The 12,899-nt window shown below is 55.2% G+C and overlaps 6 protein-coding genes across 6 annotated transcripts; 5 read left to right on the top strand and 1 right to left on the bottom strand.

The window, feature by feature from the left end:
• Window positions 1-133: 133 nt before the first annotated feature.
• QBC33DRAFT_514638 (kinase-like domain-containing protein) lies at window positions 134-1,603 on the top strand (the record flags this gene model as incomplete). Its single annotated transcript, XM_060426051.1, has 1 exon — window positions 134-1,603. One exon carries the CDS (start codon window positions 134-136, stop codon window positions 1,601-1,603), a length of 1,470 nt encoding a protein of 489 aa, XP_060283915.1.
• A 109-nt stretch (window positions 1,604-1,712) lies between these two features.
• Window positions 1,713-3,727, bottom strand: QBC33DRAFT_54995 (acyl transferase/acyl hydrolase/lysophospholipase). The gene is made up of 2 exons (XM_060429021.1): window positions 2,713-3,727; window positions 1,713-2,629 (listed from the first exon to the last, which is right to left on the bottom strand). Exons 1-2 carry the CDS (start codon window positions 3,432-3,434, stop codon window positions 1,822-1,824), a joined length of 1,530 nt encoding a protein of 509 aa, XP_060283914.1. The 5' UTR covers window positions 3,435-3,727; the 3' UTR covers window positions 1,713-1,821.
• Window positions 3,728-4,422: 695 nt separating this feature from the next.
• On the top strand, window positions 4,423-6,403 carry QBC33DRAFT_450532 (prion-inhibition and propagation-domain-containing protein; the record flags this gene model as incomplete). Its single annotated transcript, XM_060424564.1, has 2 exons — window positions 4,423-4,492; window positions 4,545-6,403. 2 exons carry the CDS (start codon window positions 4,423-4,425, stop codon window positions 6,401-6,403), a joined length of 1,929 nt encoding a protein of 642 aa, XP_060283913.1.
• A 687-nt stretch (window positions 6,404-7,090) lies between these two features.
• Window positions 7,091-8,806, top strand: QBC33DRAFT_558536 (calcium/proton exchanger; the record flags this gene model as incomplete). The annotated part of the gene is made up of 6 exons (XM_060429893.1): window positions 7,091-7,106; window positions 7,172-7,423; window positions 7,485-7,696; window positions 7,756-8,506; window positions 8,568-8,653; window positions 8,720-8,806. 6 exons carry the CDS (start codon window positions 7,091-7,093, stop codon window positions 8,804-8,806), a joined length of 1,404 nt encoding a protein of 467 aa, XP_060283912.1.
• Window positions 8,807-10,041: 1,235 nt separating this feature from the next.
• Window positions 10,042-11,750, top strand: QBC33DRAFT_54604 (uncharacterized protein). Its single transcript, XM_060428619.1, has 6 exons — window positions 10,042-10,231; window positions 10,454-10,658; window positions 10,709-10,748; window positions 10,808-10,887; window positions 10,946-11,306; window positions 11,378-11,750. The coding sequence occupies exons 1-6, from the start codon at window positions 10,222-10,224 to the stop codon at window positions 11,459-11,461; spliced, it is 780 nt and encodes a 259-aa protein (XP_060283911.1). The 5' UTR covers window positions 10,042-10,221; the 3' UTR covers window positions 11,462-11,750.
• Window positions 11,751-12,530: 780 nt separating this feature from the next.
• QBC33DRAFT_558533 (uncharacterized protein) lies at window positions 12,531-12,713 on the top strand (the record flags this gene model as incomplete). The annotated part of the gene is made up of 1 exon (XM_060429892.1): window positions 12,531-12,713. One exon carries the CDS (start codon window positions 12,531-12,533, stop codon window positions 12,711-12,713), a length of 183 nt encoding a protein of 60 aa, XP_060283910.1.
• Between the last annotated feature and the right edge of the window lie 186 nt (window positions 12,714-12,899).

Below are 12,899 nucleotides of genomic sequence, written 5' to 3'. Positions count from 1 at the left end.
TCGTATAGACTAAAGTGCATATGGCCCTAGTTTCCAGATCTAGAACTGGGATGTTTGTCACACGCTGGATCACCAAAACTACTTACTTGATAGCCCAACCCGAGAGCCTACAAACCCCCGCCGACCCTCCGTGATGTCACTTGAGGAGGAGTTGGGCGACGTTGACGATGCCGACTATAACGGCGAGAGCCAGTACGCAAGCCAGCAGAGCAACTCCACGGTCAGCAGTCGAATGATCGAGATGGGCCACTTCCTCGACGAACGTGACGACGAACGCTTCAAATGGGATGACGACTGTTGGGAGAGTGATCCCAAGTGGCTGGACCCGGTCTACGAAGCGGGTCTCGACCTCTCGAAGCACAAGGTCTTCGCCCACAATAACAAGGAGTTCCTCGCCCCTCCTGCACCCCTCACCAAGAAGCGAAAGCTGGGCGAGTCCGGCGGCACGGTCGTCTACAAGGTCGTCCACAGCTCGTTGTACAGGCGGCCCCTGGCCCTCAAGGTTATCCCCTGCAGCGATGGGTCGAATCCTCTCGGCCCCGCGAACCCGGCGAGGGCAAACGCCTTGAGGGAGGTCCACAACATGAAGGGGGTGCGGCACCCGCACATCGTCGTCTACGTCGCCTCGTTCGAAGACTATTGCATGGAGAACAGGAAGCAGGTCCGCTTCACCAAGAATGGGCGGCAGAGACACTTTACACGGCCCGTCATCTCCGACCACAACCTCTGCATCGCCATGTACCCTCCGGCCTCACACAACCTACGCACTTTCATGGCGGACATATTTCGCGACTCGGATCACCGCTGGAACGATTGGAAGCTGGTGCGCATGCACTGCTTCTTCGGCTGCCTGGCCCAGGCCGTCACCTACCTCCACGGCTCCAAGGTCAAGATACGGCACAAGGATATCAAGCCCGAGAACGTCGTCATCGACGACTGGGGGAACCCGATCCTAACCGACTTCGGCATAAGCGTCCAGGGCGTGGGCACGTCGACGGGCCACACCGCCAAGACGGTCAAGTACGCGCCGCCCGAGGCAAACCAAGAGGACGGGAAGCGCGACCGGCGCTCCGACGTCTTCTCGCTAGGCTGCGTCTACCTGGAGATGGCCACCGTCCTGCTCGGCAACCGCCCGGTCTACCCGGAGAGGTGCCTCCGGGCGAGCCTGGCCGAGGGCGAGGGCGTCGAATTCAAGTACTCGGACGCGCTGGACGGCCTGCCGGCCTACCTCGGGGTGCTGGCGCGCGAGGCCGAGATGCTGCGGGCGCGCGAGCCCGGCCGCGGCAGGTCCATTGACGCCGTGCTCGCCGCGCTGCCGCACATCGAGACCATGATGAGCGAGGACCTGCACCAGCGGCCCCAGGCCGGGTCCCTGTACCCGCGCTTCGAGCACCTCTGCGACGTCTACGAGGAAAGCCGCTGCGCGTACTGCGAGAGCGAGCGCGCCCGCTACGACCAGTCGGAGCACTCGCAGCCCTCGCAGCCGCTGGCGTCCGATGAGCTGTTGCGGATGAGTAGCGTGCCTGCCTGCAACGGCGGGCAGAGCTGGCATACCGAGTACTCGGGCACGGGAGATGTTGACGTGGGAATGGGTGGCATGTGAGATGATGTGTACGAATTATGACTTATCCGACTTAAATACCAAGAAAGAGAGAAATTAGAGGAAAAAAGCGTTGATCTATGAAAGTGAAAAAAAAAAAAAACCACGCTGACCGAAACTCCCTCGCTGTAATGGCCCCAAGGGCAGCTGCAAACCATTGCATTATCATTCCCCAGTAAACCGTAACTTCATATCATCCATCCCCCAAGGGGCAAACAACGTTACAACGCCAACCCATGCCCGATCCTGCGTCCCCTGTCCAACTCGGCCTCGATGGCCTGCTTGCCCTTCTTGGTCATGTCCTTGGAGAGTCCGTGGCTGCGGTCCAGGTGCCCGTAGAACTTACCCCTGCTGTCGAAGACAGTGTCCTTGTTCAGGCAGACGTCGTGGAAGCACAGGTACCTGGCGCCGAGGGCGAACGTCTCCCAGCCGGGGGTCGCGGCCCTGGCCCGGCGGCTCTCGACCAGTGCGGCCGCGTAGCGGCGGATGTCGGCCATGTTGGTCCCCTCGGCGAGCCACTTTGCGGTGAAGTCCTCGATCTCGCGCAGGAAGAACTTGCGGCGGAAGCCGAGGCGGACGTCGGGGACCTCGAACCGGTGGTAGTCGTGGTACGACCGGCCCTTCTCCTTGCTGACCTCGGCGTCGACCTGGGCGGCGGCGGCGGCGGACTTTCTCCCGGACGACTGCGACGAGGATGACGATGACTGCGACCCTATCCCCAGGACCTCGTAGATCCAGCTGCGGTGCTCGTCGGTGCCCAGGCTTAGCACGAGGCCGATGGCCGGGTGGTCGCTCTCCAGGAGGCCCGAGATCTCCTTCAGGACCTCGAGCGTCGGGTCGCGGATCTGCCTGCTGCCGTCCACGAAATGCGCCGCCCCGAGCTTGAACGGCTTGAACAGGGCCGAGGTCGGGGCGGTGATGGCCTTTGCGACCTCCGGTATCGATATCGCCCGGTTGGCGTTCTCGTAGTCCTCGTATGAGCAAAACGCGTACGGCTTCCGGCTTTCGATCTCGGTGCACCATGCCAGCCTGTAAGGAGAATATTCGTTAGCATCCTGTCGAGAAGGGGATATGGAAATGTATGTGTGTGTTTCAACGAGGGTACAACTCACGTTTGGCATTGAAAAGAGTCCTGCTTGAACTCGGACTCCACCGTAGACGTCGAAGTTGGAGTTGACGGTTCAGGAGCCGCCTTCGCGTTCAAATTGGCGGTCGCCGTCGCGCTGAAACGGGCAAAGGTCTCGTAGAAACTGTTCGACCTCTTCGGTGGCCAAGTTGTCCTCCTGCGCAGGAGGGAGAAATCGAGGTTTGCGGGCCTGAAGTTGGCTAGGGGTATGCTATCCTGCTGGTTGTTGAATTCGTCGATACAGTCCTTCACACTCATGCCCAGCATGCCCAGCATGATGGCTATCAGACCGCCGAAGCTTGTTCCGGCTATGTAGTCGAAGTAGTGGCACGGCAGATATTGGCCCTCCCGATAGACATGCGAAGGGATCGAGCCCCGCGGTATCCGGTCCGTATCCGCGCTGGACATGGCCGGTTTCTCATGACGCTGCTCGATCTCGGCGACCTCCTTCATCAGGGTGCGAAGGATGATCAACGAGGAGTAGCCTCGAATACCTCCGCCGTCGAGCGTGAGGAGGAGCTTGCTCGACCATGGCGATGATGCGACGGAAAGGGCGGGCGTGAACGACGAGGCTGCTTTGGCAGGCTCCTCGGCGGCGTACGATACGCGTCGGGATGGCTTGCGTGGCGAGCCGGTCTTCAGAGCCGAGGGCGCCCGTTTTGTGTGCTGAGGCCGCGCTTCGGTTCTAGGTGTCAGAGTCTCTGTCATTTCAAGTGAGAAGTGGCCTCGAAAGATGCCGCTGGCCAATCTGCTAGCACAGATCCCTCCAGGGATATTTTAAATCTCAAAGGCGCCGTCCGGTTTCGAAAAATTGAGCAGTTGGTTGCTAATTGTGGCAGGCGTCTCTAGGTTATCAAGTGATGACATCGCACCTAGACTCTCTGTTGTAAATAACCCACAAATAGGTGACCCGCAACCCATAATCTGCAGTAATCTGTGGAACCCGCCCTGCGTCACAGGTGCACTCGTTGGATTGTGAACGGGTGGTAGCTCGTGCTCAGCCACCTTCAGCTTATTAGCATGGCAAGCATGGGTGGCTTTTCCTTTCTACACCACACGTTCCTTCCTCCGTCGGTACCCGTAGGTACCTGAATGAGTCACCGGATGCAGCCGAGCCTTGCCCACCACCGAGTTTGTGAAGTTGAAAAAGAATCTGCCTGGCCTCATTGGCACTTCTCATCGATTACAGGGCCAGGGTGCCTTACTTGGTTTGTTGGGCTTGGAAAGAAAGTAGAAATAAGATTTATATCCCAAATACCTACACTCGGGCATCAATCCAATGTTGGCATGTATTTACATGGATACCTAGGTCCTGGGTAAGAGTGGTTCGAAGCCTCACTTCCAAGTTTCATTACTTTGCATATTCGTCTCCTCAAGGATGGATTGACCCTTGTGTCGCCAGGCATAGGTACGTACCTAGGTAAAGCTGTGCGATTGGCCAGGCCAGCTTATCATTCGTTCTGTTCGGCGGCTCAGCCCAATGCAACTTGAAGGCTGGCTCAAGGTTGAGGCAACCTCAAATCAGCCTCCCATCATGGGTTATCTTACCTACTGGTAGTACTTACCATACTTAAGGACCCGCAGTAACCCCTGGCCGCCGCTTTAGAGAAGTACAGTTCTCTAGATCTCGTAGGATCAGCCTTTAGGCTCCTTTCTTCCCATTCAGTATCGTTGCGTCCCGGGCAATAGAGGCATAATGGAAGTTGCAGGCTTCGTTATCGGTGTAGTCCCGCTTGCTTTCGATCTGTTTGACAATGCCGTAAGGTGTAAGTAGGTGCGACGTCTTACCACAAGTCCCAGACTCTTACCCGCTTCTAGTGTTCAAGTTCATCGGAACCCTTGTGGACATGCCCCAGGATTGCGAGACTCTAAGGCTACAGCTGCTTATTGAGTATAATCGGATTCTGGCTTGGGGGAAAGCAGCGGGTCTTGTTGAAGTCCCCGAGGGATCCCACCTGGGAGTCGCACTTGGGACGAACGCAACAGAGTTGTGCGCCATTGTCGCTCGAGTCGGGTGGCTACTGGCCGAGTTCAGGGACCTCAATGCCCGCTACGAGAACGAGCTCAACCCCTACAAGAAAGATGACCGTGACGTCGTCGAAGCAAAAGCCACAGATGTTGACCTGGTAAAGCAGGTATCTGGCCTTGCTGTCTCGTACGAAAAGGAGAAGATAGGGCGCAAATATTCCAAGGGGACCGGCCATCTCCGCGGTTTCTTCTCCAGAGTTACCCACAACACGAAGGAGATAGTCACCCACCCCCGCCGAGTCAGATGGGCAGCGGTTGATAAAGAGGCCTTCGAGGCTCTCCTGAAAGATCTCCATGCGTTAACCGAACGTCTCCGCGAGTTGATGGGGGATCACAGGGAGAAAGCCATTGATGAGATCACCGCCAAGACCTACAGAGAGATGGTCCTCGCTCGGAACGAAATCCAGGAGCTCCGGGCCATGTTGGGTGCTGTGACCGGCCTGATAGACGCGTCACCCACGAGCCGCGACAGTAGAAGATCTCGCCGCAACGATGAGGTGTTTCGAGATATGCTTAAGCTTAAAGAGATCAGCCAAGCGTCGGAAGATATTCTGTCCCAACTCAAGGATAACTCATCGCTGGACCCGGGAATGAGCCTCGCCAGCCTTATGACGGTACCGCGGTTCCCTGCCACCGCATTCGACGACGAACTTTTTTGGAACGAAGAATATGAGCCAGAAGCACTATCCCGACCAAGAGCTGTCCTAACGACGGAGGACGACGACGACATCCTCGTTTGGATCGAATGGAAGAACTTGGGACACATAGTACCAGGGTCTTCTCAGGAGAGAGAGGCAAGATTGCGAACTGAGGCGCTGGCAGAGATGCTGCACAAAGTCAAGCCGCAAGCCCTGTGCCTGCCTTCTTCCATTGGGTATTTCGACGACCTGCAGGTCTACGGTGCCCGACGACACGCCTGGGTCTTTCAGATGCCCGACGACTCAGATACCTCAACAACGATCAAGTCTCTCTACGACATACTTGGCGATCGTCAGTATAAGCCGACTTTGTCCCAGCGAATCTCGCTTGCGTCCAAACTCGCATCGACGGTGCTCTACCTTCACACCGTCAACTGGCTGCACAAGGGCATCCGCAGCGACAATGTGATATTCCATTTCGACCGCGAGGACGAGTTTGATCCGGAGAAGCCTGTGCTCTCCGGGTTCGACTACTCGAGACCGCAGAGCTCGGGTACGACGTCTCGGGAGGTGGATGACCAGTGGAATATCTACCGATGGCCTGATGTCCAGCAAAACGGGCAGGGGCATGGCCCATTCAGGAAGACCTACGACATCTACGCTCTGGGACTGGTGCTTTTGGAAATCGCTCACTGGCTGCCCCTTCACAAGATCCTAGCCCTGAAAAGCTGGCCCAACGTATCCCTGCCGGATTCCAAAAAGGTGCGCGGTTGGCTGCTTGGGACCGAGACGGACGCACACTTCCAAGGGCCCAACCCAGCGGAAGAGCTGCGAAACGTGGCCGGAGAGCGATATTGGGGCGCCGTGGCAAGATGCCTCGAGGCCCACGGAGAAAAGGGCTTGGGCGTCGACGAAGCTGAGAATCAGTCAAAGGACTCCGAGGTGGGCACCAAACTACAGGAAGCCTTTTCCAAGCTCGTCGTCGAGGAGTTGAAGTCCGTCGACGTCTGAGGTGGAGATGCGTGTTGTTTGGTCTTGGCAGAGCTGCCCGTGTCCGGCTTTTCCCCACAGCTGCAAAGCTTCGTTAATTGCTTGGAGGCCTCCGGCACTTGTGGCCTGCAGGGGTAGCTTTAAGGTATTGACTCGCCGAGTTTGGCAACCTTCTGCCAACACCGCCACGATCCATTGTGCGACCTTGTGGGGGAGGTTGCGTCCGCGATCTCAGCACCGAAGAAACACTCGATAAGTATGGAAGTTGAGCAAGGGAGCATAAGATGCGATTTGCTTGCGTTTGGCTTTTGGTGGTTCGTGCGTTGAGGGAGTTGAGACTGTATGATTCCTATCCTTGTAACGGTTGTTGTTTGGAGCTTGCCCAACCATCCTCATACATCTGTGTACGTGCATGCGCTAAGATCCTGTACCTAAGTACTTACACCCCGCCAGTATGGATGTACTGGGTACAGTTTTGAGTCTCTTTCTTGACGGCATGTTCCCGCATCCACTTCACGTCCCGAAACTTTGATGACCTCTGTTGTATCAACCTAGTTGTTCGAACCATTAATTAGTTGGCTTTAGTGGAGAGCCATGGTGTGTGAGTGCTGCTACCATCTTGGCTTTCGTCCTATCCCTCTCTCTCACATCACAGCTCTCCTTCCCGTCGGCCCTGTTCACGACCACCAGATCTGAGCTTCCATCAAGATGGCCATTGGCTGCCGTGCTATGGACCACAGCGCAAATTCTCGCTCCCCTTGAGGCTTCAGTGATTAACAAATCTGCCAGTTACGGTCGATTTCCGGGAGCAGCTCCGCCGGACTTGGACCAAGCCTGCGCACGACGAACACACAAACGGCGTCATGAATGCAAACGAGAACAGCCCGCTCCTGGGCCACTCGTCCGCAGAAGCAGACCGTACCGGCTTCTGGCGGAATGTTTTCCTCGATCGGAGACACACTCCCGGCATCGACAGCCCCAATCCCCTGGTCAAATGGCCGGCAAGAGCCTTCAATGTGACCAAAGTCACGCTCCTGAGTAGTAGGTTCTATCGTGTGGCGCAAGTGGTTGGAAGCTTGATATACTAACTTCGCATCGCAAGGCCCTATCAACATTCTCCTTGTATTTGTTCCAATCGGTATCTTCGCTGGTGCTCATGAATGGGATCCCACTACCGTCTTCACGCTCAACTTCTTCGCCATTATCCCGCTAGCAGCGGTGCTGTCGTTTGCAACGGAAGAGATATCGGTGCGCCTGGGAGACACTATGGGGGGTCTGCTAAACGCTACCTTTGGCAATGCCGTGGAGCTTATCGTACGGCTTCCAATCTCGGTCCGGCTTGTGTTACACCTCATTGACTCGTTGCCGCACAGGTTAGCATCGTCGCACTCAAGGCGGGCGAAATCGAGGTTGTGCAGTCCTCGATGCTGGGCTCCATCCTCTCGAACCTACTGCTTGTCTTGGGCATGTGCTTTTTACTAGGCGGCATACGGCACATGCGCGATGACGAGGGCGCGGGCATCGAGCAGACCTTCACAACAGCCACCGCCCAGACGACATGTTCGCTCATGACACTCTCTTCTGCCTCGCTGGTTATCCCGGCCGCGCTCTATGCCGTCCTCGATCACACCAGCAATGACCAGGACAAGGATTCGAGCATCCTGTTCTTGTCGCGCGGTACTGCCATCATCCTGTTGCTGCTATACGTTCTATACCTATACTTCCAGCTTCGTACCCACAAGAACCTGTTCACCCCTGAGGCTCCCCTTCTACTGGAGGAGGAGGAGGAGGAACAAGTGAGCATGAGCGCGTTCTCGGCTGGCGCAGTTCTTATTGCTGTTACCGTTGTCGTGGCCATTTGTGCCGACTACCTTGTCGGCAGCATTGACGATATTGTCCAGAGTCATCATATCAGCAAGAACTTCATCGGGTTGATTCTTATCCCCATCGTTGGTAACGCTGCCGAACATGTCACGGCATGTGTCGTGGCTCTGAGAAACAAGATGGATCTGGCCATGGGTGTCGCTATTGGCTCCAGCATACAGATTGCCCTTCTCGTCACACCTTTCTTGGTCATCCTTGGCTGGATCATCGGCCAACCCATGACCCTTCACTTCGAGACGTGTAAGTGCCAACATACCCCGGAGAGACAGGATTGAATGAAAGGCGCTGACAGATAGCCCAGTCGAGACAATTGCTTTCGCCTTCTCGGTGTTGGTTGTTACATACATTGTCCAGGACGGCAAGTCTAACTATCTCGAGGGAGCAATGGTGAGTTGCCACCAAGCCAGAATATATATTGCGACCTCAATACAGACTCTAACTTTCCTTCTCCAGCTGTTGGGCCTCTATATGATCATTGCTCTCGCATTCTGGGCCAGTCCTAGCGGGGCTTTGGACAACTATCTTGCCCCGGCACACTAATCCCATACCTGAAGAGAGTTTTGATGTATTCTGAACATGACCAGCTCTCGAGGAACGGGAAAACTCTCCGAAAGTTGCTGCTGGAAAGAGGTTACAACAACCGAGGCAATCCTTCGGCATTTGAGTCAGGTTGGCAAGGCCTCCACGTGTTCCCTGCCTTGTTATTGACTTTCTTGCCTTTTGTGTCTTACGCCGCTTGTGTATACTATCATCATGTACACTAACTATCAAATATGTATTCCATATTGACCCACGCGGGATCAGCTCGCCATAAGTCCTGCCGTTCATCATGCTTCAAAACCAGAGTTCGACCCGGCCTTGGAGCGACGGCCCACACAAAGAAAGCCCCCGTGTTATCACTTAACTGGAATTCATTCAACTGACGTTGTATTTACTGGGAGTTTCAGAAAGCATTCAGGGTGTGGCACAAAGAATTGCCAGATAGACGGGTCTCGCAGGCTGAGCCTTCCCTGGTCTTTACGATTGTCTTCTTGCAGTCAGTATCAGCGCACAAAAAGACAATGGGTATCTCGCCCTCCCTTTGACAGCGCACGATATCCTTTGACAGCCTCCTCGTCCTCGGTCGTCTCTATACGACTAGGCTATTATAAGAGGGGGAACCATCCCAGGGGAATCGTCATCCTACTTGTCTACCAAAGAAAGCAGCCATCCTAAGCTCTTCAACACTCTATTTCCTTGGTCCTCAGGCATCGCTACCCACGCTCAATATTACCGTATCAAGCGGTGTTCCTAGGAAAGACCAGAAGCATTTCGACAACACGATGTTTTCGCAGACTCCCAAGGCTTCCACTGTCAAGGTAGAGACAACAGTCCAGAGCCAGCCTCCCAATGGGGAGACCAAGCACCAATTCATGCCCGGCGCCTTCGCTGATGGTGAGCTCCTCTGGATACTGACCTCGGAGGTAGGCGAAGACGAGGCAGCCGACGGTGACTTGCCCACAATAGAATCCCACATGAGGCAAATCGAGGAGATGGAGAGTGGCCGTTCCACCGCGCTGTATGCTGTGGCGGAGCCCCGTATCTACGTGGAGGGTCAGCGGGGCACTGTTGAGAGCGGGCCGTTTGTCCGGGATTCACCCAGCCTCGATCACTTCGAGAGGCTCAGGGCCCTCGAGGAGGCAATTCTACGGTAGATGGCATCTGGTTCATACGAAAGGGTAAAGCGAGGGTTAGGGTTAGTTACATAAGAGACAGAAGCGGATCAATTAAATTGTTGCTCCGTCCGCCACGTCCCGCATTTGTAGAATGGGAACGAATGGTCGCGCTGCTGGCCTGCCACCGTTTGGAAGCTATCCCCATACCAATTCTGACGAGCTTCACGCATTCAACGCATTGCTGCCGCAGGGCTGTTTCGCAACATCCCCACAAACCTAACTGAGTAAGGGCTGCCCAGTATGCCTCCAGGTAAGCTGTCTCCTGCAACATTTCCCGGCGCAAAGAAATATTGAAGTCGATCGCAACGCGTCTGGATGCGCTGACCGTCGCTTTCGCCCGTGGTGATTCGCTCTCTTCATATTAACACCTCCATAACTTTGCGCCAATATCTCTACGCCTCCGCGCTTCTATTTCTCTCCATTACCTAGCAACTTGATATTGAACACCCCGCTTAGCTGACACTCGTAGCAGCTATCAGCGACGAAGAGGCCTCAGACAACGAGCTCACCGTCCCCCTTACATCGGTAACAAAAAGGGAAAGGGAGAGGAAGTCGGCGTCGTACAAGGAGGACGAGATGGAAGAGGATAATGCGAACGACCAGACTAACGGTCAGGAGTCCGAGCACGATGACGACGAAGAAGGGGACGATGGCGAGGAGGACGAGGAGCTGGAAGAGTATGGAACCACCCCATGAGCTCCCTGTGATGCGCCTAACATCAAAGCAGATACGTTGTCGAGAAAATCATATCCCACCAGTTCCAAGGGGTTCGTAGGAATCACGGCAACGGCAACGGCAGTTTCGTTATCTAACGTTGCGAGTTTAGGGCGAACTCAAGTTTGAGGTCAAATGGGAAGGATATGAGAAGAAGGCAGATCGCACTTGGGAACCCGAGGACAACCTGAAGTATGCGGTGCTTGGTCCTATCCCCTCCCCATGCCATCGATCTAACGGTCGGACGCAGGGACAACGCTTCAGTAATCCTAGAAGAGTACTTCGAGGCCGTGGGTGGTCGAGACAAAATCTTCCAAGAGATGAAGAACGGCCTAAAGGGCAAGAAGCGAGGCCGTTCATCGACGAATACTCCCACGATGGGGAACAAACGGTCACGCAAGAACGGCGACCATCCGAAAGACACCAGCCCGCCTGCCACTGCGAAACGGGCTGCATGGAAGCCTCCGGCGGGGAGCTGGGAGGAGGACATTGCGAGCCTGGATGCTTGCGAGGACGAGGAGAAGGGGAAGCTGATGGTGTACCTGACCTGGAAGAACGGGCATAGAACGCAACATGAGACCAGCGTTATCTACAAGCGCTGCCCTCAGAAGGTAAGCTGGCCGAATACCCCTCCGTTTCAACACAAGCTTCGGAGCTACTCTAACTAACAATCGGACAATAGATGCTGCAATTTTACGAACGACACGTCCGCATCATTAAGAAGGACCAAGATGATGCGCTGGCTGCTGCCTCCCCAATTGACTGATTGGAACGGAGGAAGGATTGACTTACTGTATTGTTTTATATGTTTGCTCTCTCTTTAGCAGAGCCTAACGAATGACATGGCTCTACTGGAGAGGCTGGATTTCGGCGCTGTCGCATCGGGGCGATTCGGTAATGGTAGTTCAGGGGAATTTCTGGTCTGAATTCCTCATTTCTTGTCCCAATATCAATTTACCTTGCGTTATCCCTACTGTACCTTTCCATCTACCTGCCAACTATCTCCCTACCTCCTCCCTCTCGTCCCCTTCTCTGCATCTAATCGTCGACAGCTGGAACTTCCGGTTGGGTTGTATTTAGTCAAATGCACCTTACGACATCACAACTTTTAAATGAGGTGCGCGTCATGGTCCCATCTCCTTGGGCTCCCTACGAATGCCTGTTTCAGGCTTCTTTTCGAGCTCCCCTTTCTGGTCGAATCAGGAGCTCGACATTCACAAGGCTGGTGGTTGGAGCTCAATCGACCCACTGAAATGGACCGTGCACACCTTGCGAAAGCGCTAACGTTACAGGGGTAAGGGGGGGCTGGGTGCCAGCCTCGCACATTATTTTATTTGTTCTGGAATGAGGTGGCGGGGCAACGGCACGTATTTCTTGAATGCCAACGCCAGTTCTGCCAGTTTTCCAGTCTTATCGATGCTCTCTTCCGAATCGCATTCACAGAGAAATCCTAAATTATTGTTTATTTTGGTTCTCTTTGTAGCTTCCAATCTGCCATATATCATCTTTGTTCTTTGTCGGCCCTTCCCAGCCATCTGCAGTAGCGCATTGCTGTATCACCGCTGTTGACCCCGCAACCACCAAGGAGGGACTTTGCTTCACACTTGCCCAATTCCAAAGACGAAAGACGACGGGCGCCACGACACCTTCACATGACACACTGTTGATCCCGAAAAGCAACCACCTATTGTTTCTCGATCTACATTCTGCGATCTACATTCCTCAGTCAACATTCCTCGGCTCCTCCACCGAGTCAACCATCCCCCCATATCACACCCACCCAACCCCCAGCCTTGCCGACGCCTCTCCAGGCGCCTGGCACCTGAGCGGCGAAGATGGTCAAGAAGAACGACGCCATCGCCATCATCATCATCGTCCTCTTCATCATCCTCACCCTGATCGCAATCGGCATCTACCACCTCGTCCGCGTCGCGCGGCGGAACTTCTCGGGCACGGTGACGGGCTCGTCGTCGAGCAGCGGGAGCAGCTCCAGCGACGACCTACACGACGGCAATTGACCCCGGCTTCCTTGGTGGGCGCCAGTCACGTCGGCTGACGTCCCGCCCCTTCTTCAATCCGCTTGGCTTCTCTTCTTCTATTTCGAGACTTTGTACTCGGTTGAACCGCGGGCCTTGTTGTCCTCGCATGGGGTTATGATACCTGGCTCGGTGCTTCGCTTGCTTCCTCCCGAGGCCGTCTGTTTC

This window comes from Phialemonium atrogriseum (assembly GCF_030411735.1).
Source record: "Phialemonium atrogriseum strain 8032-3 unplaced genomic scaffold QBC33scaffold_11, whole genome shotgun sequence".
Lineage (NCBI taxonomy): Eukaryota > Fungi > Ascomycota > Sordariomycetes > Cephalothecales > Cephalothecaceae > Phialemonium > Phialemonium atrogriseum.
This window is presented reverse-complemented; position numbering and strand designations above follow the sequence as displayed.